Genomic DNA, 20746 nt, shown 5'->3' on the forward strand with positions numbered 1-20746 from the left:
ATTCACCCACAGTGCAATATCATGTTTATTATTTTTACATTGTTTATCTTTTGCCTTCGCAATGAAAATGGTGGCCTTTCAAGACTGTATGATGCTGTTTAACACTCACCTTTTTTGTGACTAATTCTTGACGTTGATCCAGTGTATCTTATTGTGTCTTCATATCATATTATATTGTTATATATGTGTGACATAAATCTGAGGTTCCGCCCCCTCTAAACTGAGCGCACTGTTTAGTTCACAAGCGAGGATGTAGCATAGTTGATGTGATGATAAATGGACTCTCCAATGTGTTAATGCAGAATTCTATGTTTATTAGAAACCGTTTCAACAAACATTTGATCTTTATACACAGCAACTGGCGACTCGTGAACGTTCTATGAAACGCAGCTGGTCATCAGAGTGATGAGCAGGCTCGACCACGGGCTCCACCGAGCCACAGAAAACAGACATCTCTCGTTGCACGTTGACCAAAAGATGAACTCTAGCTCTTCTGCAGTGGCGGACGTCGGAGCCGCTCAAAAATAAAAGAAAAGAAAAGAGAAACTGTACATAAACTCTGCGTCTACACAACCCTAGCTACGGTCAGTGCTTCTAAACAAGTGCAGGGTCAAGTTGAGCTTTCAACCATCAGAAAAATAACTCCTCCTTCTTCTTTACTGTCAGCTATGTGCTGGACATTGTTGATCTTTTTCTTCTTGTTTTACACAGAGTGCTATTTTATTAATTTATTTTTACACATTTTCTGTTAATTTTTTTTGTCAATAACAGTAAAACTCTCTTTACTTACAGTCGGACACATCAAGTTTTCCTGACGCTTTTCTCCACCGCTTACGTATGCATAGATGACCGAGGAGGACAAGGAGATGTGGGGAGAGAGAGAGTAAAACTGAAACTCCCCCATGACCTGATTCACCTCCATTGTTTAATCCCTTTCTCCTCCACCGCCTCCCTCTCCTCCTCTACCCCCTCTCCTGAAGCTTTGGCCTGGAAACTTAGTTCCACAGTTTGAGGAAACTGTCCCAGGATCCTGTGCAGACACCCATTCCATCCTCAGGAACGCCGGTGCAGCTCACTCTGTTGTCGTGGCCGGAGAGAACACCTGTGGAGGAGAAGACAACAGGGTGTGAGTGGAGGAGCGTGATGGAGAAGAGTGGGAGGAAGGAAGGAAGGGTGGAGTGAGGATGGATGGATGGGTGGGTGGATAGGTGGATGGATGGATGGAAGAATGACAGAATGAAAGCAAGATGCCGATAGGGAGGAAGAATGAAGGATGGATTCAGGGTGCATGTCAGAAAGGAAGTAAAGAAGGATGGAGGAGACCGAGGACAGATGTATGGAAGAAAGAAAGACAGAGAGAGGGAGGAAGAATAGAAGGAAGGATAGAGGGTGAGTGTGTGAAAGGAAGGAAGGTTGGAAGATTGGAACAAAGGAAGGGGTAAGGGAGGGATGAAGAATGGAAAAAAGGGGGAGTGTGAGAGGGTTGACGGAAGGAAGGAAGGAAGTATAGTGGTAAGGGGAAGGTAGGGAGGAATGAAGAATGGAATCAGGAAATGGAGAAGGTGGATAGGAGTAAGTGAGGAAGGGAAGCACAAAGGCAGGGAGGAAGATAGAAAGAAAGAAAAAGGAAGACTCTGGGAGCGAAGAAGGAGGTTGAAAGAAAGATGGCAGAGTGAGGAAGGATGGATTTAGAATGGATCGAAAGATGTAAGGTGAGTGGGAGAAAGGAAGGAAGGTAGGTAGGAAGGCAGGAGGGATGGAGGCTTGAAAGTTAGAACGAAAGAAGAGGTAAGGGTTAAGCATGGAAAAAGAAGGGTGGGTGCAAGCAAAGAAGGTATAAAGAAAGGAAGGAAAGAATGAAAGGGGAGTGCGGGAGGGATGAAAGAAAGAAAGAAAGAGAGAAAGAAGGAAACAAAGTCGGCAGAGTAACCACTCAGCCACTCTCTGAACCTTCAGCGAGTCACTGGTCTCAGCTCCACTTCCCTTCCCAGCCTGGAGCGAGTCACTCACCGACTTTCTCGCCCTTCAGTGAGTCCCAGATGTGGCAGTTGAAGTCGTCGTATCCAGCAAAGATCAGACGTCCAGAGTTGGAGAGGGCCAGAGATGTGACGCCGGCGTTGAGGCTGGAGTCCTGGTATCCGTTCACCTCCTGGTCGGAGCGCAGGTCGTACATCTTACAGCTGCAGTCGTCGGAGCCGGTGACGATGGCATTGGCGTTCGGGAAGAACTGTGGAGAGCCGCTCATGAGCCAGAGCCCCGGGAGAAGACCCTGGAGGGGTTTGAATGAGGGCTCACCGCGATGGCGTTGATGTCGCTGGTGTGGCCGCTGAAGGTTTGCTTGCAGGTTCCTTCCCTCACGTCCCACAGCTTGGCCAGAGAGTCGCAGGCTCCGGAGATGAAGAGGTTCATGTCCGGAGACAGGGCCAGAGACATGCAGTCGCCAATGTGGTTGGTGAAGATGGTCTTCTGCTTTCCTGTCTCCAAATCCCACAGGCAACTGAGAGGGAACATTCGGAGTTGAGTCCGACAAGGCTCGCACGATGACAATGACTTTCAAGCTCAGGAATAAAGCATAAAAAAATGCTCTCACCATGTGGTGTCGCCAGAGGCCGTGATGATCTCACTGTCACTGAGGAACCGGCAGCAGGAGAGGTAACCTGGTCCAACCAACCGTAGTTATCCACTGCTCCATATGTTGCATAACACGACCTCACCTGTGTGAGCATCCAGCTCGCGCAGAGTCTTGGGACTGGCAGCCTTGATGTTGTAGACCGTGCAGATGTTGTCCAGACCGCCGCTCGCCACCAGGTTTCCAGAGGGGGCGAAGGCTACGCTCATCACCCAGGCTGACTTTAGGGGAACGGCCACCAGCTGGAGGGGAGTCGGGGGGTTCAGTGTTTCAGTTGTTTTTCATTTGAAAAACATCATAAACGCAGAGGGACGACCGGAAACAGGAAATGGGGCGGTGACTTGTGAACTCATGGGGTGGTTCGGACCTTCCAAAATGCTTCTTTTGCTGCTGTATTTTGATGGAATTGCACCCACACAGCAGTGGATTTAATGATTTTGAACCACACAGATGGGTGTTTCAACACAAAAATGTGACCAGTTATGTAGCACGTCGCCACTTAAGGATAAAATTAGCTTCATATTCACAAAGAATATCTTGTTTTTTTAAGCAACAGCAACTGAATGTGGTAGACAGCAGTGAGTCGTGTGCTGTTTCTTACTTTATTCCCGGTGAATGTGTCCCAAACCAGCAGTTTTCCGTCTTGTGACGCGCTAACCATTTGCCTGTGGACGCAAAAGACCATTTGTTAGAGAAAAATAAAGATCATTTTATGTTGTAAAAGTTGAAATAATAACATTTCTGTGATCGTTTTTCTGTTTAAAAAAGACCGTAGTTATTAGTCTTTAGCCAGGCAGCGCAGCGCACCTGGAGTCGGCCGACCAGTGCATGGCGTAGATTTTGGCCAGGTGACCTTTGAGTGTCTTCCTCTGCTTCAGCTGGACGCGGCCCACTGAGGCTACACTTCCTGCTGCCGCCGACATGCTGCCATCATTTACAGCCTTGCGAGCCGCCTAGTGGGCACAGAGAGAATAGTAGCAGGGATGGAACCCTCGGAACAAACAGAGAGTCGGTCCCCGCCTCACCTCTATCTGTGTTCGGAGGCCGTCGCACTCCTTTTTCAGTTTGTCCATCTCAGCTTTCTCAGCTGCCATGGCGACAGTTGCAAGGCGGCGATGTGGCTGTCAGGAAAATGGGGTCTGAAACAGCAAGTGGAAAGAGAGGAGAGCTTTAATAGTGTTAGCTAAGCTAAAGCCTGGTGCCAGTCGGGCCGAGATCTGGGTCGAAGTGAGACCTAGTTACTATGATGTTGAGTAACAGGTTTGCTTATGTTTGTTATGATTGAACACCACACATATGATTGATATTCATTTTGGAAATCAGTTTTTGACACAAGATGTACCAAAAAGCAAACATTTTATAATAGATTAGAATAGATAAATCGAAATTTAATTTTAAGCACACCATGCTATGGTACTTCATTCTTTTCATTAATTACATTATAGTAATAATTTTTAGTGTTTAATTTTTGTGGTGTTATTATTGAGGAAAAATGATAAATCATAGTTTTAAAATGTATTCAGACAGTGAAGTTAAATGAAACACATCAAAATAATGTAAACATTAATTTAAAAACAGCAAATTTATATATATATATATATAAATCTTATATTAAAAACACAAAATTGTGATATAATCATTAAAATTTGGTGTTTTCGAATTAATGTTTACATTATTTCACTGCCTGAATATGTTTTAAAACTATGATATATATATATATATACATATATATGTATATTAGGACTTTCACCTTGATGTAATTCCACATGAACCTGCCGTTCATGTTTGTATTTCCTCATCGATCTGCAGAGTAGAAACCTCCATCAGCATCACTGCTGATGGTTTGATTGAATTTCCTCTCTGTGCTGTCGCTAATTCTCCGTAATCGGATCCTGACGTCGGGCTAATTTAACGCCAATTACCCGCGAGCACGACTGGGCCCACTGACAAGAAGCTTTGCTGGACAGCAAACTTCCTGCTGCGAAGTAAAAACACTGTCCTGAACGTCGAAATGAGACTCCTGTGTTTTGTGGAGTCCATGAGAAGCGAGAAGTGATGACAAGGAGAGTGGCCTTGCTGGTCGCTAGTGACCTCGGCTGACCTCCGCAGTATTCTTCTCTTGCCTTTTCTATTCCGCTCTGGGCCAACAGAAGAACGGAACCGGTCCGATTGCGTTGGTTCTGATTCGCCCAGACTATCATGTTTAGATGGTTTAACAAAGTATTGAATTTCCCTTCAAACCCAAAAGGCCTCTCGACTTGTTTCCGCTCCTGTATTTCAAGGTGAGAACAGGAAATTACCGGAGCGACGGAGGAAAGAGCAAAGGTGAAGGTGGATGATGCTGATGGAGATGCAGGTTCCTAAATCCCACAGGAGATCATGAGGGAAGCAAATCTCCTCTCATCCGATTACTACTGTCTCTCTACGGTGGGATCAGGCAGGCGGGAGGAGGAAGAGGAGGAGGATGAAGTCAGAAATCGAACTTCTGCTTCCAACCCACTTTCTGCCCCGAAAGATAAAGCAGGTTGTTTAAAATCTCATGTTTCAGGAGACCCGTTTGGAGCGAGTCCTGGGAGACGGACGGAGCTTAAGGGCGACACACCTGAGGCCTCAATCCTCTTTGGCAGCTTCAGCAGTTCACCTTCAGAGGCTTTAGCCGATCGCCGGTGACGGCTCAGGAGAATAAACCCTTCCATTGCAAGGATGGAAGGGTCTGTCTCCCAAAACGCTTCATTTCAGAATGGAACTGCTGTTTAGCAGGTGTAGCAGAGAGGCTGAGCTCAGATGTAGTCTCAAGAGCTCGGGCGTTTTTGGCCCAGGCTGGGTCCAATACCCCAAAATCTTAGGTAATAATCTTAGCTTTACCACATGAATCACATGAAACGTGAGAATCTAAAGCAAAAAATTGGCGACGCTAGCTAGTTCATCACTTTGGACACGTCTAATATCGGAAATATCGGTTGTAGCTTAAATGCTGTCGCAGAAAGCCACTGCACCCTGACACCACAGACAGTAAAATGTTGCTCGACTGAATCGAAGGTCACCCACAGGAGCTGACAAAGCTAATGACCAGTTTTGTCTTCGCATTTTCTGTCACGACAAGGCGCATGTTTCCCAAATGACCAGATCATTTCAAGTTAGCTGCGACCTCTCACTGGATTCAACAACAATCCACACCTGTTGTAAACAGTGTGAGTAGAGTCAGCATCCAAACACTGAAAAAAGATTAGAATGAATGCCATTTTACGGACATGACTCTTCAAATGTGGCAGTTACACACTCACTGAGTGTCAGTCCTCATCTGTAATCTACATTTGATCAAGATAAAACAAAGAAATCCTGGATGAGCCTCTGGATGCAAAGGTTTACAGCTAAATTTCACCGATTTGACTTGACAAATGCATGTTAAGGTAAGTTGAAGTCAGACTTGGTCCTGTTTGACAGATAGCTGATGCTGTCCTGAGCTAACTGCTGTGCACCTTGCTAGCTATCAAACCACCTTTCATCTGCTCGACTCAAACTCTGACCCTACTGTGACGTCCGGACGGCACCGTCAGCGACAGAAGAAGCAGAGGCAGATCCGCACCTCTCCGCGCGAGGCTTCCTCTCCTGCTCCCGAGCAGCTTCGGTCTCAGAACCTCCCGCTCCGGTAGATCCAACAATCCCAGGACGCTCCGACTGCTAGCAGGTGACTAGTGGAAAAGTCTCTCCTCTCGCTGAAGAACAGATGAGGATTGGAGAGGATGAAGGAGATCAGGGATGAAGGGATAAAGCTCAAAGATGGAAATAGAGAGCGAGCAAGGGAGACAGAACGCAAAGAGCAGGAAGGTAAACCGATTGGAGGACAGAAAATCAGGTTATGGGGTCAGAAGATAAGAGCAGGTGAGGAGTGAGGCGACAGGAAATGCAGGAAGACCAAAGAAACAACGGAGAAATCAAAAGAGTACGAGGCGCAGCAAGTCGAAGCGGAGGAGGAGAGCTTCAGTTTCCTGCTGCAGAATGACGAAATACTACAGGAAACCCACCTGCTCCCAACTCCACAGTTTGCTCACGGCTTAAATGTATTTTTGCAAAAGCAAGGAGTGGAGTGGAGCAGGGAATCGAACCTGTGAGTTCATGCTGTGAAACATCATTTTGGAAAACAAAGTCAATACCAAGTTGAACACATCTGATTTATGTGATTATGTAGTGATCGTTGCTGCAAATGCTTCAACTGTGGAAGTGAATTATGAAATTTATGTTGTTACCAACGGACAAGAGTAGTTAAATCCCTGGGCGGATGAGGCCTGCGGACCTCGAGTTCAATCTGATGGAGTCGGACCAGTGGGAAAAGAAAAGAAAACGTGTTAGTTGCTATTAAGGAATAAGCTAAGATGGATGGATGGATGGATGGATGGATGGATGGATGGATGGATGGATGGATGGATGGACAGATGGATGGATGGATGGATCGATGGCTGGATGGATGGATGGATGGAAGGATGGATGGATAGGTGGAAAGATGGATGAGGGATGGATGGATGGCTGGATGAATGGATTAATGGATGGACAGATGGATGGATGGATGGATGGATGGATGGAAGGACAGATGGATAGGTGGAAGGATGGATGAGGGATGGACGGACGGACGGATGGATGGATGGATAGGTGGAAGGATGGATGACGGATGGATGGACGGACGGATGGATGGACGGACGGATAGGTGGAAGGATGGATGACGGACGGATGGACGGTCAGATGGATGGATGGATGGACGGATGGATGGATGGACGGACGGATAGGTGGAAGGATGGATTACGGACGGACAGATGGATGGGTGGACAGATGGACACGAGGCCATGGGACTGACCAATGGTCCCTTGGGGATTATACCTCTCACCAGGGAAAGGAACGCCTTGGAATATTCCTGTTATATTCCTGTGTCTGTGCTTCCTAGAGTGTGTTACCTCCGTGACATGGATCCTACACCACCTATCTGCTTTACATCAATTGACAAACCCAGAATATCCCAATATTCCCACCAGCACTGTTAGCCGTCTCAACCCGTTGCTTCTCAAGTGACGTCTTCAGTCTTCTCCCTCCACCCATCTCATGTATCCCATCTGTAGACTCAGTGGCCCGTGGAAGGGGGTGATGGCAGCCTGCTGCACCAGCAGCCAGGAGCCAGAGTCGGGGCCCACTGGGCCCTCATGAATGGCGTGTTTGAAGAACGACTTGGGAGGGACGAGTGCATGTTCGAGGTGTCGGGGGAGTATGGTGCCAAATCCAAGTGGGAGCTGCTGGTCTTGGTTGGAGGTTCTTGGTTTGTCGGAGCTAATGAGCTGATCCCGAGTAATCGGGGTCTAATGGGATATCCGGGGACACGTAATCCCGTTAGGGATTTAGAGCAGGTCGGGATAAACGTGCGTCACACCTGACAACCGCAGCAGAAAGTGGATCAGGAGTGGAAATCAGAGTTTCACAATCAAGGACTCAGAGAGGTGGATGTTAGCGACGGAGCGAACGCACTGATAGGCCTGGTCCTGTAGCTCCGCCCACTGGACCACCTCTCATTTGACCTTCTGGTTTGCTACTGAAGTGAAGCGGGGAAGGTCCACGTCCCACCCTCAGGTGAATATACTCAGCTGTGACCAAATGTTTTCGGAGAAAGAGAATCTGAATGTGGTCACCTGACCAGGTCCATCCGCAGGGCTCACTGAACCCTTGCTCTGTTTTGATTTATTTTGGTTTTGTTTGCTGAGCTAGTCTTGGCGCCAGATGCTGCTCCGGACCTCAGGATTTGTGAGGTGACAGAAACGGCATCAGGTGACTCTCTTGCTTTCGTCATGAGAATCTCTTGGCAGCGGACAGTTCTCTAAAACACACTAGCCCACGAGCCATCATCATCTGCCCTGTAATCTGAGCCAATGAGCTGGAACAGACGCGGGCGACTCAACTGCTTGAGCTAACAAGCTCAGGACCGAACCGAACGCGCAGATCCCTGTCCTTCCTGAGAATGAGGTAGACAGGAAGTCTGCCAGGTCAGTGGAGACGTGATGCGACGCTGGGACGCTTTGGGTTGTATACGGCAGCGATACGACGTGTACTTCTGTAACTTGTTTTTGGAGTTGTGTGGGTTTCCTCCAGGCACTCTGGTTTCCTCCCACCGTCCAAAAACATTCAGAATCTATATTGCCAGTAATATGTGTGTGAGTGAGTGTTTGTCGATGTGAGGCCTTTATTACCTGGCGACCTGTCCAGGGTGTCCCCTGCCTCTCACCCCCAGTAGCATAGATAGTAAGCGCAGCAAGGCATGATGGGTTTTGTGTCGCAACACTGCCACCCACAGGATGACGGTTCAGGTCACAGGAAATGAATATTATGAGAAAAATAAGTTGTGTAGTGACGAGTGGTTAAATTCATTTGACATAACAGAAGTTGATGCGTGTTTAGAAATTAATTAAAATCATGTCAAAAATATTTAAATCAAATATCAAATTATTTTCCCATAATGACACTTGTTGTTGTCATAAATATGCGAACACAGCTATTCAGAACGTAGTTTAAACAGTTGCTTTACACAGCCAGTAGATGTCATCGGTTGAGCTTGGTTTTCTTACGCTCTTGCATCTTCCATTTTCCATTTTTCGAATCTAACTTAAGCTTTTTCTCGGTTTCCATCGCCCTCTCTTCATTTAATTTATTTCCATGACAATGAGTACTAAACCTTTACATGTGTTGAAAAATAGAATTGAACTCTCAAACGCGAGGTCAAAGGTGTTGTGCATGTTTTCAGTCTCAATGACTAGATTCTCATTTTCAGCTAAAATACACGTGTCAGTTACAAACCCGATTCATGTATCATGACAACATGAATGTAAATGAATTAAACTTTGATCCTTTGTTTTATTCTCTCGTGTCGTACCCCCAATATAGCAATATGTATCTAACTCATCTTCGTAAAACGTTCTGCTTTATTCGCGTTTGTGTTTGTTTTTAATGCACAACTGGACTGAAGGCGTCAAATTTGCTTGCAAATCACTTTATTTTCATTTCATTTCCAAACACTGAAAACACTTCTAACTTGGTGCAAACGTCTGACTGAAACAGAGAATTCTAGAATCGAGTATTACAAACTGTGTATAAATATCTATAACGGTTTCACCCTCATGAAAATACTCCACTTACACAAAAATAAAGCTTGAAATTCATCCGGAAATAATACTTTAAAGGGTTGAATCCTTCCGTCTGCTTCTGTAGAGCGTCTTTCCTTGTTGAAGCTTCATGATCATGAATTATTGTTTCCTAATCTTCATGTAATATTTGACTTCTAGAAGCAGCTGCGGACAGATTGAAACGTGAGCACGACACCTGACAAAACCACCTTGCTGTCCTGTGATCACCTCCCTCTCTACTGCTGCGGATCCTTGCCGGCCATGGTTTTCAGCAGCGAGGTCAGTGACCTCTGGGTCTGTTCCCCCCAGCTCTTGAGCGAGCGGCGACTGGCCGGCGGGCCGCTCCAGCGGAAGTGCTTCATCTTGTACGACCCGTCCTTCTTCTCCAGGCCGGGCCCTTGCAGCCGGTCCTCCCCGGTTGCTCTCCTCTCCTCCCGCACCTCCCACACCGTGTCCTCAGACGGCTCCTCCTCCTTCTCCAGTGCCGCCTCACGCTTGCGGCCGACGGGTTTCCCCCAGCGGAAGTGCTCCATGGAGTAGGAGCGTTTCTCCTGAGAGGCCGGGGCCGGGGAGAGGTCCAGCTCGGCGGAGGCAGGCTGAAGGTGCGAGTCTCCGGGGAGCAGCGGCTGCTCTTCACTGAGGTCGGAGCGACACAGCTGGGTACATTCCTGAGGGTGAGAGGAAGACGGAGACGGAGTGTAGCTTCACGTATGAACAGACTTTGAACACAAGAGAGCAAAGGTGCCGGTGTAAACTAAAGTTACAGTGCAAAGTCATAAATATTTTTGGTTTTCAGAAGTTTGTTTACCATCATCCCGCCTTCAGATATGACCTGGCACTTGGGATGGTCCCAGCACTGACTGGCGGCTCCCTTCGCTCCACACAGCAGCAGCACAGCCACCGTCAGCCACGCAGCGCTCATTCTCCTGTGAACAGCAGAGAAGCATCGGTCAGAGAGAGTTCTCCCCCTCCAGCATCACCGCCTGAATCCACGGATCCAAGTGTTGGTGACTGAGGAGAGCGACTCAGGCTGGGGATGAAGCGGGTCGGTATCAGAGTGAGGGCAGAACTCACCAGACTTGGTTGTTGCCTTGTTTCTTCTCCATCTGCTGCTCATCTCACTGCTTTTCAGTTCCAAGACGACTTTATAGCCAGAGTCAACACGCACGCGCTGCCACCCGTGCACACACACTGGACACACACACACTGGACACACACACACACTGGACACACACACGCTGACGTCAATCCCAGAATTCTGTCCAGTTTAATTGAGACCCTTACAATTTCCACTGCTCTGAACACCTGCCCCAGACACACACACACACACACACACTGCTGGATCCTTCTGACCAGCAGCACCAGCATCATCATCATCATCATCATCATCATCACTTTTATTATCTCCAGCTCCTCATCATCCTCATCTTCAGCATCATCACTGTTATTACCTCCAGCTCTTCAGCATCATCATCATCATCTTCATCATCATCATCTTCACCATCATCATCATAATCTTGATCATCTCCAGCTCTTCATCATCATCAACCTAAATCTCCGACACCTTCATCCTGGCAGCATATGCGTCTGATCAACACCAACTTTTGCCCTCAGTATTTTTCTCACATCTCTGCTCATCCCCATCTTCATCATCATCTTCATCATCATCATCTTCATCATCATCATCTCCATCATCATCATCATAACTTTCATCATCTCCAGCTCTTCATCATCCTCATCTTCATCATCATCATCATCATCATCATCATCTTCATCTTCATCATCACTTTTATTATCTCCAGCTCCTCATCATCCTCATCTTCAGCATCATCACTGTTATTACCTCCAGCTCTTCAGCATCATCATCATCATCTTCATCATCATCATCTTCACCATCATCATCTTCATCATCACTTTTATTATCTCCAGCTCCTCATCATCCTCATCTTCAGCATCATCACTGTTATTACCTCCAGCTCTTCATCATCATCATCATCATCATCATCATCATCATCTTCATCATCACTTTTATTATCTCCAGCTCCTCATCATCCTCATCTTCAGCATCATCACTGTTATTACCTCCAGCTCTTCAGCATCATCATCATCATCTTCATCATCATCATCTTCACCATCATCATCATAATCTTGATCATCTCCAGCTCTTCATCATCATCAACCTAAATCTCCGACACCTTCATCCTGGCAGCATATGCGTCTGATCAACACCAACTTTTGCCCTCAGTATTTTTCTCACATCTCTGCTCATCCCCACCTTCATCATCATCATCTCCATCATCATCATCATAACTTTCATCATCTCCAGCTCTTCATCATCCTCATCTTCATCATCATCATCATCATCATCATCATCATCATCATCATCATCATCTTCATCATCACTTTTATTATCTCCAGCTCCTCATCATCCTCATCTTCAGCATCATCACTGTTATTATCTCCAGCTCTTCAGCATCATCATCATCACCTCGGCATCATCATCATCACCCCTGACCACCGACCACCAGGATCATATGGTCCTCGTCCCTCCACGCTGGCTGGAGCCTGGCAGGTGTGTACAGTAACAAAGAGGGGGATTAGATGTGATGAATCTTTGGAATTTAATTTGTCACCCGAGCGTGTCAAAGGCTCTGGGCATGAAATGAAGCCTCGCTGGGATGAAACGGCTCCAGCCAGAACGAATCCTGACCTTTGCCGCCTCTCCTCGCGGTAAACATCATTAACTCTGCTTCGGCTGCAGGAAATAATTGCTCCGTTTCAACTGGATTTGAAGTTGAAGTGATGTTGCTCATGGTCTCAGATCAGTGGGCTCCGACTCTAACTTGTTAAACACCAGTCCAGGGCCAAACAAACTTTTATTCATTGAAGTGTCCATAAGCGGAGCTGCGTTCACAGGAAGTGAGAGTCTCACAGAACCTGTCATCAGTGGCTACTCTCATTATTGGAGGCTAAATTTCGCATTCATGATCTGCTTGTTTCCAGACAAAGACGTCGGCCTGTTTATCCACCAAGGCCACCTAATAACAAGTATTTCCTCAGTCAAACACACACCAATATTTTCCCCTTCACCATCTTTCACACAGCTCTTTTGATATTTTCCAGATTCATTGTTTGGGTTTAAGAGACCTGGAGACCTGCTAAGCAAGAGTCTTGTTCGGTGTCGTCCTTTGTAAATGACGGGAAACAGGGAGGCTCGGACGTGATCGAAGTTTGGTTGTGATCCACAGCTTCATTTGGAGCTGCGGTTGTTCCAAAGATTTCCCCATTCATTTCTATTAGTCATGTGACCAGTCGAACCTTTACTGAAAACACTGATGTAGAAGAAGTTTGTTTCAGTCCTGCGTCAAACATGCAATGACAACTCTCCTGTTTCACTGTGGTTTCAGTGGAGCAGAAAGAAGCAGCAGTCTTATCACTTCTCCTCTCTTCAGTCTGTCAGCTGTCGGTTTTCCCACTGAAATCCATTTTGATTTCCGGAGTCCTGTCGGTGAGCTTCGGTGCAGATACCTTTACTTGAGTCATTAGAGCTTTTTTAAATTCAAACTTGAGAGACATTGACATAGCAACAACACAGTCAACACTGTAGAAACAAAATAATTAATATAAAAATAAAAAAAAATACTTAAATACATTTTTGAGATTTAAAAAACGCCCAATAGTTAACAGTGATTTAGGGGGATTAACGTGCTTCTATCCAGAATTTTTTAAAATTACATTTCCAGCTCAATCTCATTTCATCTCCTTCACCTTGGTTGGTTTGGTCATGACATCACAGTGCATGATGTGCTGCACCTGGAACTGGTGACAGAGAATGTTCCCTGTGGAAGCCAGTTTTCAGTAATTGATCAAGTGAAGTGAACGTGTTAAAGTCCCATCCCTAACTGCTGAATCTGCCGTGGGCGTCACTCGCAGCTTCCTCACCCACCGCGCCCTCACCAGGCGCCTCTGCTCCTTTTGTTGGCCTAATTTTGATCCGGTGTCCCGCTTGAAAAGGGCCGCTCTTAATGGCCTTGCATAAGTCGGTGTATCTTTCAGCGGACAAATCCGATGAAATGCAATCTATTACTTTCCAGAACGTTGGCGTCCAATCCCATCAGAGGATTATAAGGATAAGATGTCACACCAGCTGCTGGGGAAACACAAACACACAATCCACCGTCTCCTGACCACATTTCCTCACACACATGTAGCAACACAGGACTCGGGCTGCAGGTAGGAGACGTGCGCACGTGTGTGGGTGTGTGTGAGAGAGAGAGACTTGCTTGTGCAAAGCTGTGGCAACTGGTTCTGAACAGTTTTGTTGGAAGTGCCGTGCGTCTTTGTGGAGCAGGGACTTGCTTGTTAGCTAGCGTATTTAGCGGCACCTCCAAGTGTGTGAATCAGGGTCTGCCAGGAGGTGGCGATCATGTGCCAGTGACGCACACCTGATCAATACCTAAATACTCCGTGTCTCTTGATTTCATCGCTTGAGATTGATGGTGTGTGGATATTTATTAGACACACATTCATCACTTCTGCACTGAAGCCTCTCCAGGTTTCTCTGGGAAAAAGGCTACACTGGTTGTCTTGGATTGGATGCTTTGAATCATAAAGATGTTTGTGAGAGTGCTCAGTTATCCGGGTCATCACGCAGCGACGGTTTGAATCAAGTCAACCGGACTAATAATAGTCCATAAAAAAAAAAATATATATATCATCTAAAAATATTCAGTTGCTTCAATTTTTCACAAATTAAAAGGGATTTTCTACAGGTCTTTCGACCAAGCACTTTTGTTGAGCTTCCTTTGGTGGAGAGCCTCGGGATTTTTTTCAACAAACGAAATGTGCTGTGGCTTGAAAAACGTCGAAAAACACTGCGCTAGTGTTTCCTCTCACCAACAGTCAAAGGTATGGATTGCATGTATTGCTGCTGTTGCGGGACTTGTGAGCTGTTTGGCTGAGTAGAGAGACCAACCAGCTGCTCTCTGGGAGGACAGCATATATGAATATGAATGCATATATGTCATTGCCTATTGTGTTTCTATTTCTTTAGCAATCAAATCTCACGCTCAAAGAGGAGGAAGTGTAGTGTCAAAATAAAATGTATAAGTTTGAAGTTTCAGAGAAAACATCTCAAACTTTTGTCCGACAGATACTGCTGCTACAACGGCTGCAACGGATGTTAAGACTGCAGGTTGACCTTAAACAAAGCTTCACCCTTTAGTGTGCGGAGGATGCCTGCGGACGCTCATGGAGGGGTGTTGCATCGTCACCTTCGCCTCAAACCTGCTTCAACATATCGGCCTGGCATGGTTTGACTCTCAGAGTCCGGGTCATGTGACCTGCATCCCCTCATTTTGTCAAACCAGGAAGGACGAGTTGCTTTTGAGTCGAGGATGAAGATGTCCATCTTTCTGTCGCTCGTCCTGCGCACCAGCTTGTGTTTCATTCCTGGTGCGTTCAGGGACCAGCCACCAGATGCTCAACACAACAGTTCACACTCAAGCGTTCACAATGACAACAGCATCGAGGATTCCGACTTCAACATCCACTTGGACACACAAGAAGATGAAGAGTATCGGGAGGCAAACCCTCTCTTCCCGGAGCTGAGCAAGGATAACTACGAGGATGCTGACTGGCATCGGCCCAAATACCTCCAGGAGACCCACTCCGAGTTTGACCCTGATGCCCCGCTGGTCACTCGCAGCAGTGCTCACTCTGAAAATAGCCTTAATAAAATCCAGCACCAGACTTCAGGACGCCCCCTGGCGACGTGCGGCGAGCACAGCAGCCAACTGTCCGACGGTCAGTGCAGGCTGACGGCAACACTGCCCCCGGTGGGCAAGACGGAGAAGCGCTGCCCGGACATGTTCCGCTGCACCGACGACATCTCCTTCTGGCTTCACGAGAACCAGAACCGGAAGGAGCAGCTGACCCAGCTGAAGGAGACTTTGTCAGAGCAGCAGGAGGAGCTGAGGGACCACAGATACAGAGTCAGCGCCATCGAGGGACAGGTACGGAAGTGGAAGGTATGGAAGGTATGGAGCCAACACTCTGGAGAGCAGGGAAGGATGGGGTTAGACAAGGCCCTGGAGAAACATAGTGACGGAGTCATGTGTCTAACTCAAGGCCTCGGGGCCAAATCTGGCCGACTGGGTCTTTTTACACGGTCAGAGCCACAGATTTAACAGTGCACCAAAAAGTAGCTCACCAGCGTAGCATGACCTAAAGTGAGTCAAGTGTTTTCCTGATATTCGCCCCCAAAATGTTATGAGTCTGTGGTGAAGGATGTGTTTTAAAGAGTCACACATTCTTTGCTCAGCCTGTGAAAATGTGGCCCCTTGCCTGATGAGTTTGACACCTCTGCAGCCCAGACACTGGAGAACAGGTTGTCAGATACCTGGAAGGCTTATACAACCAGGACTGTCACCTTGTCTTCTCCCTTCTCATCAACTTGTTATCTGACTCCACTAATGCCTCATTAACCCGAGGACGGTGGAGATTAGCCACGTCCTCCTTCTGCCCGACGCAGAGACAGGATCCCTGACCCTTTTAGAGATACAGTATATCCTGCGCCAGCTTCTGTGAGCGTCCGTGTTTGTGTGGGGAAACTAGTCGCGTCCGTTGAAACTGTTGTCGGTGAAAGACTCCGTCATCATTGTGTGGGTCTCTCCTGCGTCTGCTAGAGTGAGAAGAGCAATGTTTCGGACCCCACCCTGGTCCAGCGCCTCCGCGAGCTGGAGCGCCGTCACAGTGAGACCAGCACCTTGCTGCATGTGCACTCCATGCTGCTGCAGGAGCTGCAGGTGCAGCTGCAGAACCTCAGCGCCACCATGCAGCACGTGAGCCGCAGTTGCATGGTCAACGTGGTGGACGCCGCCGGCTCGCCCAACCAGAGAGACTCACTGGCCCCAGGTCGCCTTGCTGTTTGAACCGTCCCCTGTTTATGACAAAGCCATGTGACCGCACTGTTCCATCGACCCCATCAGGCGGACAGTACCTGTCTCTCTGCCCGTCTGACTGTGCGTCGCTCTTTCACAACGGCGTCCGTCGCTCCGGAGTCTACACCATTGTCCTGTCGCCGGGCGTCACCTCATCGGTTTACTGCGACATGGAGACCGAAGGTGAGTCTCAGCTCTGACCGCCAGGACCCTTCCCACCTGTGTGTGTGTGTGTTGGACGAGTCAGGCGGTGGCTGGACCGTCTTCCAGCGCCGGAGTAACGGTTCCCTCAGCTTCAACCGCGGATGGTCGGAGTACCGCGACGGCTTTGGGGAGCCGCATGGAGAACACTGGCTGGGGAACCAGCAGCTTCACCAGCTGACCAGCAAGGGTCGCTACGGCCTTCGGATCGACATGGAGGACTGGAGCAACGCCCACAAACACGCCCTCTACAGGAGCTTCAGGTAGATACGCCCTTCCCTTAAAGCCCCAACAATCCAAGCAGAGAATGAGTTAACAAACGGGAATCTTCAGTGAGATCAACAAGTTCCTCTGTCTGCAGCATCGAAGACGAGGAGAACCGGTTCCGCCTGCATGTGTCGGGCTTCAGCGGGACCGTGGAGGACTCATTCGGCTGGTACCACGACCGGAGAAGCTTCAGCACGCCGGACACCGGCGACATCTGTGCTGAGATCAGCCATGCCGGCTGGTGGTTCCACCAGTGCTTCTACGCCAACCTCAACGGAGTCTACTACAAGGTGGGCACGGTGGTGACGCACCTTCATGGAGATCATGAGCAATACATAAATACACAGGTGGTTGTGCCAGTTGTGTTAATGTTACAGTATGTTCATGATATATGCCAGGTTTCTATTGAAAAACAATCATGTTTATCTCCACAAGTGTGGAACTAATCGTCCAAAATGGCATTAAAATGGCTTGACAATATGGGAGTAATAGTATGTGCACTGCAGTGCATGTGTTTTTCTTAGGTCATGTTTGTGTTCTGCACGTATAACGGTAACTTCTCATCCTTCTCCAGGGGGGGCACTACACCCTGAAGGCCGAGAACGCCTTGGGCCCGGACGGAATGGTTTGGTTTTCTTGGAAGGATTCCGACTTTTACTCTTTAAAAAGTGTTTCTATGATGATCAGACCTCGCGACTTCAGGACCCGGCCGTCGCCGTGATTGTCGGTGCAGTGACACGTTTGGCCTCCGGAGGGCGCTACGATAGCAATGAAAGCTGAAGATTTCCGGACGTTTTGTTTTGCTGGTTCTGTTTTTTATTTATTTTAAAACAATTTTGTTTCGCCTCTGCTTCCTTCACTGTGCTTTTTTTTTACTTCTCGATGCCAAATATTCAGAGTTTAAAGCAAAAGAAACATTGAAAATTGTGATTCAATAAAGTTTGCAGCAGATTTTTTATTTTAGTTGTGATGCTCTCTTCTCAAATCTCTCAATGAAGCCCCTGGTTTGTAAATGGGCAAGTTTGATATTTACTCTGTAAACATGACTCATGAAAAACTAAACTTATGCAATGTTGTCACGCTTTTTGTACTGTCAATTAAAACTCTTCTTGTTCTTTACCTGTTCGCATGAGTCAGATTTGTGAGCCATAATTGTCAGAATAAAAATGAAAAAGAAAAGGCAATGAGTTTTAAATACGAGTCATTCATTTTTGGCACTCCCAGCACCAACGGCATCCCAGCAACGAGAACGGAGAGAGGTGGGACACCTCCCCCATCACGCTCAGTATTCTAGATTGGCCAAATGTATCAACAGAAAAAAATGAAGGATTGAGTGAATGAAAACCAAAAGTTGGGCCTCAAGAGAAATGTTAATAGAAGAAAAGAAATTTGATAATAAGGTGAGGCTCTTCGACGCTGGTCTGGAAGGTTATCTATGCTAAATTCATCTAATCTGATCTGTTATTTGCCCCACTTTCTGCCTCCTATTTTCATTATAGGATAGAATAAAACAAACATTTAGCAAACAAATGTGTAACAAATTACATCACTGCGATGGTCTTCTGTAGCTGGGTGGGTGATGCGGCGTCCCATAGATAATGTGGTGGAATCACAAGTTGGAATCTGGGTGCAGAAGCTACCCACTACCAGAGGATGCCAAAAAAATGCCGGAGGCCAAGATTCACAGCATCACGTTGGCAAAAAAGAAAAAAAATGCACGATGGCAGAGATTTGAAAGTAAAGCACAAAGAGTGAGATGCCTGTGACAAGTCATCGCAGTTCTGGTCTACAGATCAAGAGTCAGGAATCTATTACTAGTTCAGGTGGTGAATAAATCCAAGTCCCACAGAATGTTAAAAGACTTAGTGAAGTGTTTCATTCAGTGACAAATGAAAGCAACACAAGCACACACACCATGAGAACGGAGCGTAAGAAGATAGTGCTGTCAAGACGACAGAGAGAAAGAAACACAACCAGGTCTAGTCATATTTATTGATTGCTATTTTCACATGGAAACACCTGAAGACAAACAGAGTTCTATTTTGGGTGGTCCAGTCCCAGGTGCTGACACAAGTTTAATTTATGTGGGGCGCTCCCGTGGGCGGGTCACAATGTGCCACCACAGGGGGGGCAGGTCGCCCTCCTTCCGGGCCGGGGGCAGGGCCTCGCTGGTGGGACCACCGGCAGGAGTCTCAGCTTCCAGCTGAGCCACCTGGAACCATCAAAATGAATCATGATAATCTCTCCAATATCTTTCTTATGAAGAAGAACTAGAGTCTGCCGGCAGATTAATCTGTCCAGAGAATTTCCAATGAAAATCTCAGATTATTGCCATGACATTTATTGCTATTCAAAGAAAACAATTATGATTTAACTAATTAAATATAACTTAACAGTTAACAGACTTTTATGTTTTATCGTATGATATGAAGTAGCTAGCTGAAAAAAATCTAAATAAATAGTAAAACTGAAAAAATAGTAAAATGTGATCAGTAAATAAAATGAATAACAAGAAAAACACATCACAGTATAATAAAGACTAATGACTCGCCTCTCTCTCCCAGCTCTGCTCCCTCAGCTTCTTCCACTGCTCCCTCTTAGCAAAGTAGTCTGGGTACATGGCTTTCTCAGATGGGTGCCAGTAGTCCAGGACCCATTCTGGAACCTATGGGGCCACAACACAGCATCAGCAGCAGCACGAGCTAACAGCGTGAGCAGTGCGACCCAGGCACCTTGTAGCACTCGTATCTCTCATAGGACGTCCCTCCGGGGGAGTCGGGGAAGATGTAGGGCTGAGGATGCTGCCTCTTCCAGAACTCTTCCTCTCCTTCCTTCAGCAGCTTCGTGGCCTTCACCATGTCCTTCTCATGCTTGTTCTCGTCGAAGCGGGCCCGCAGCATGCAGGCGTAGAACCGGTACTTGTCTCTGCGGGGAGGATTGTAAACAACAATGGCCATACAACAGCCATGAAAACACTATCCCACACTGAAATATGACAACACTGCGGTTGGGAAAACAGGGTATTTGTTCTTAAATAAATGGCTGGTGCGCAAATATAAAGAGACGGTTACGAAAAAATACACCATTTTAATTCATTAAACATAAACTAGCTTGAAGGGAGCGTGTCAGGTGAGTGACAGGCTACGGGTGAACCACAGATGAGCATGAGACAAGCTACATACATGTAAATGAAATACTACATTAACGAGGTTTTAACGGGACAATAATATAAACGAGGAATGGAACTGTTAGCGCCTGGTTTGAGTTTGCAGGTGACCCGGTGAGCATTAGCTTTAGCTTAACAGCAGTGAACACAGGCACATGGACGCGTGTAGCGCGACAACGGCCAGAGACATGTGAAATGGACGGTTCCTCTGACCTATAGATACACCAGGACTCCAAATGTCGCAGGGATTTCTTGTAAAGTCGCAGAACTTTCTGCTGGTGAGATAAAAACGCCGACGCCATTTTCACCTCTCCGACCGCCGCGCGGTGGATTCTGGGAGTTTGTGGCGTTTGACAGGGCGACCGTAACTGTGCTCGTTAAGCGCAAT

General features: G+C 47.1%; 4 protein-coding genes across 9 annotated transcripts; 1 reads left to right on the forward strand and 3 right to left on the reverse strand.

Annotated features, from left to right (window-relative positions):
- Positions 1 to 293: 293 nt before the first annotated feature.
- On the reverse strand, positions 294 to 6402 carry gnb3b (guanine nucleotide binding protein (G protein), beta polypeptide 3b). The gene is made up of 9 exons (XM_053863917.1): positions 6216 to 6402; positions 3655 to 3768; positions 3437 to 3582; positions 3231 to 3294; positions 2715 to 2871; positions 2591 to 2657; positions 2296 to 2497; positions 2011 to 2227; positions 294 to 1102 (listed from the first exon to the last, which is right to left on the reverse strand). Exons 2-9 carry the CDS (start codon positions 3721 to 3723, stop codon positions 996 to 998), a joined length of 1029 nt encoding a protein of 342 aa, XP_053719892.1. The 5' UTR covers positions 3724 to 3768; positions 6216 to 6402; the 3' UTR covers positions 294 to 995.
- Positions 6403 to 7579: 1177 nt separating this feature from the next.
- LOC128757973 (fibrinogen-like protein 1) lies at positions 7580 to 18341 on the forward strand. Of its 6 annotated transcripts, XM_053863666.1 has the most exons (11): positions 7581 to 8239; positions 9943 to 10524; positions 10609 to 10828; positions 12249 to 12355; positions 13878 to 14016; positions 14936 to 15821; positions 16470 to 16698; positions 16773 to 16907; positions 16972 to 17188; positions 17287 to 17482; positions 17767 to 18341. In XM_053863666.1, the coding sequence occupies exons 6-11, from the start codon at positions 15180 to 15182 to the stop codon at positions 17911 to 17913; spliced, it is 1566 nt and encodes a 521-aa protein (XP_053719641.1). In that variant the 5' UTR covers positions 7581 to 8239; positions 9943 to 10524; positions 10609 to 10828; positions 12249 to 12355; positions 13878 to 14016; positions 14936 to 15179; the 3' UTR covers positions 17914 to 18341. The 6 variants fall into 6 exon arrangements, with proteins under 6 accessions (XP_053719644.1, XP_053719641.1, XP_053719639.1 ...); XM_053863664.1 differs by having other exon boundaries at positions 9943 to 10062; positions 10173 to 10524; positions 10609 to 14016; XM_053863669.1 differs by having other exon boundaries at positions 7580 to 8239; positions 10609 to 14016; positions 14936 to 15797.
- LOC128757974 (pro-opiomelanocortin-like) lies at positions 9645 to 10889 on the reverse strand. Its single transcript, XM_053863671.1, has 3 exons — positions 10858 to 10889; positions 10592 to 10709; positions 9645 to 10451 (listed from the first exon to the last, which is right to left on the reverse strand). The coding sequence occupies exons 1-3, from the start codon at positions 10887 to 10889 to the stop codon at positions 10020 to 10022; spliced, it is 582 nt and encodes a 193-aa protein (XP_053719646.1). The 3' UTR covers positions 9645 to 10019.
- Positions 18342 to 19171: 830 nt separating the features above from the next.
- ndufb9 (NADH:ubiquinone oxidoreductase subunit B9) lies at positions 19172 to 20700 on the reverse strand. The gene is made up of 4 exons (XM_053863182.1): positions 20572 to 20700; positions 19925 to 20117; positions 19744 to 19857; positions 19172 to 19404 (listed from the first exon to the last, which is right to left on the reverse strand). Exons 1-4 carry the CDS (start codon positions 20658 to 20660, stop codon positions 19273 to 19275), a joined length of 528 nt encoding a protein of 175 aa, XP_053719157.1. The 5' UTR covers positions 20661 to 20700; the 3' UTR covers positions 19172 to 19272.
- Positions 20701 to 20746: the final 46 nt, after the last annotated feature.

The sequence above is a fragment of the Synchiropus splendidus genome, chromosome 4 (genome assembly GCF_027744825.2).
Source record: "Synchiropus splendidus isolate RoL2022-P1 chromosome 4, RoL_Sspl_1.0, whole genome shotgun sequence".
NCBI classification, from domain to species: Eukaryota; Metazoa; Chordata; class Actinopteri; order Syngnathiformes; family Callionymidae; genus Synchiropus; species Synchiropus splendidus.

What these genes read in the sequence shown, in the direction of transcription:
- gnb3b (XM_053863917.1), bottom strand. Translation starts at nt 3,723, where the DNA reads ATGGCAGCTGAGAAAGCTGAGATGGACAAACTGAAAAAGGAGTGCGAC. An exon ending in GCCTCCGAACACAGATAGAG is followed by an intron (nt 3,583 to 3,654) that starts GTGAGGCGGGGA and finishes TGTGCCCACTAG; the next exon opens with GCGGCTCGCAAGGCTGTAAA. An exon ending in GCGACATCAACGCCATCGCG is followed by an intron (nt 2,228 to 2,295) that starts GTGAGCCCTCAT and finishes GGCTCTCCACAG; the next exon opens with TTCTTCCCGAACGCCAATGC.
- LOC128757974 (XM_053863671.1), bottom strand. Translation starts at nt 10,889, where the DNA reads ATGGAGAAGAAACAAGGCAACAACCAAGTCTG. An exon ending in CAAGGCAACAACCAAGTCTG is followed by an intron (nt 10,710 to 10,857) that starts GTGAGTTCTGCC and finishes TGCTGTTCACAG; the next exon opens with GAGAATGAGCGCTGCGTGGC. An exon ending in TATCTGAAGGCGGGATGATG is followed by an intron (nt 10,452 to 10,591) that starts GTAAACAAACTT and finishes TCTCACCCTCAG; the next exon opens with GAATGTACCCAGCTGTGTCG.
- LOC128757973 (XM_053863666.1), top strand. Translation starts at nt 15,180, where the DNA reads ATGAAGATGTCCATCTTTCTGTCGCTCGTCCTGCGCACCAGCTTGTGT. An exon ending in GAGAGACTCACTGGCCCCAG is followed by an intron (nt 16,699 to 16,772) that starts GTCGCCTTGCTG and finishes CGACCCCATCAG; the next exon opens with GCGGACAGTACCTGTCTCTC. An exon ending in CTGCGACATGGAGACCGAAG is followed by an intron (nt 16,908 to 16,971) that starts GTGAGTCTCAGC and finishes TGGACGAGTCAG; the next exon opens with GCGGTGGCTGGACCGTCTTC.
- ndufb9 (XM_053863182.1), bottom strand. Translation starts at nt 20,660, where the DNA reads ATGGCGTCGGCGTTTTTATCTCACCAGCAGAAAGTTCTGCGACTTTAC. An exon ending in GAGTCCTGGTGTATCTATAG is followed by an intron (nt 20,118 to 20,571) that starts GTCAGAGGAACC and finishes TCCTCCCCGCAG; the next exon opens with AGACAAGTACCGGTTCTACG. An exon ending in AGCAGAGCTGGGAGAGAGAG is followed by an intron (nt 19,405 to 19,743) that starts GCGAGTCATTAG and finishes TGATGGTTCCAG; the next exon opens with GTGGCTCAGCTGGAAGCTGA.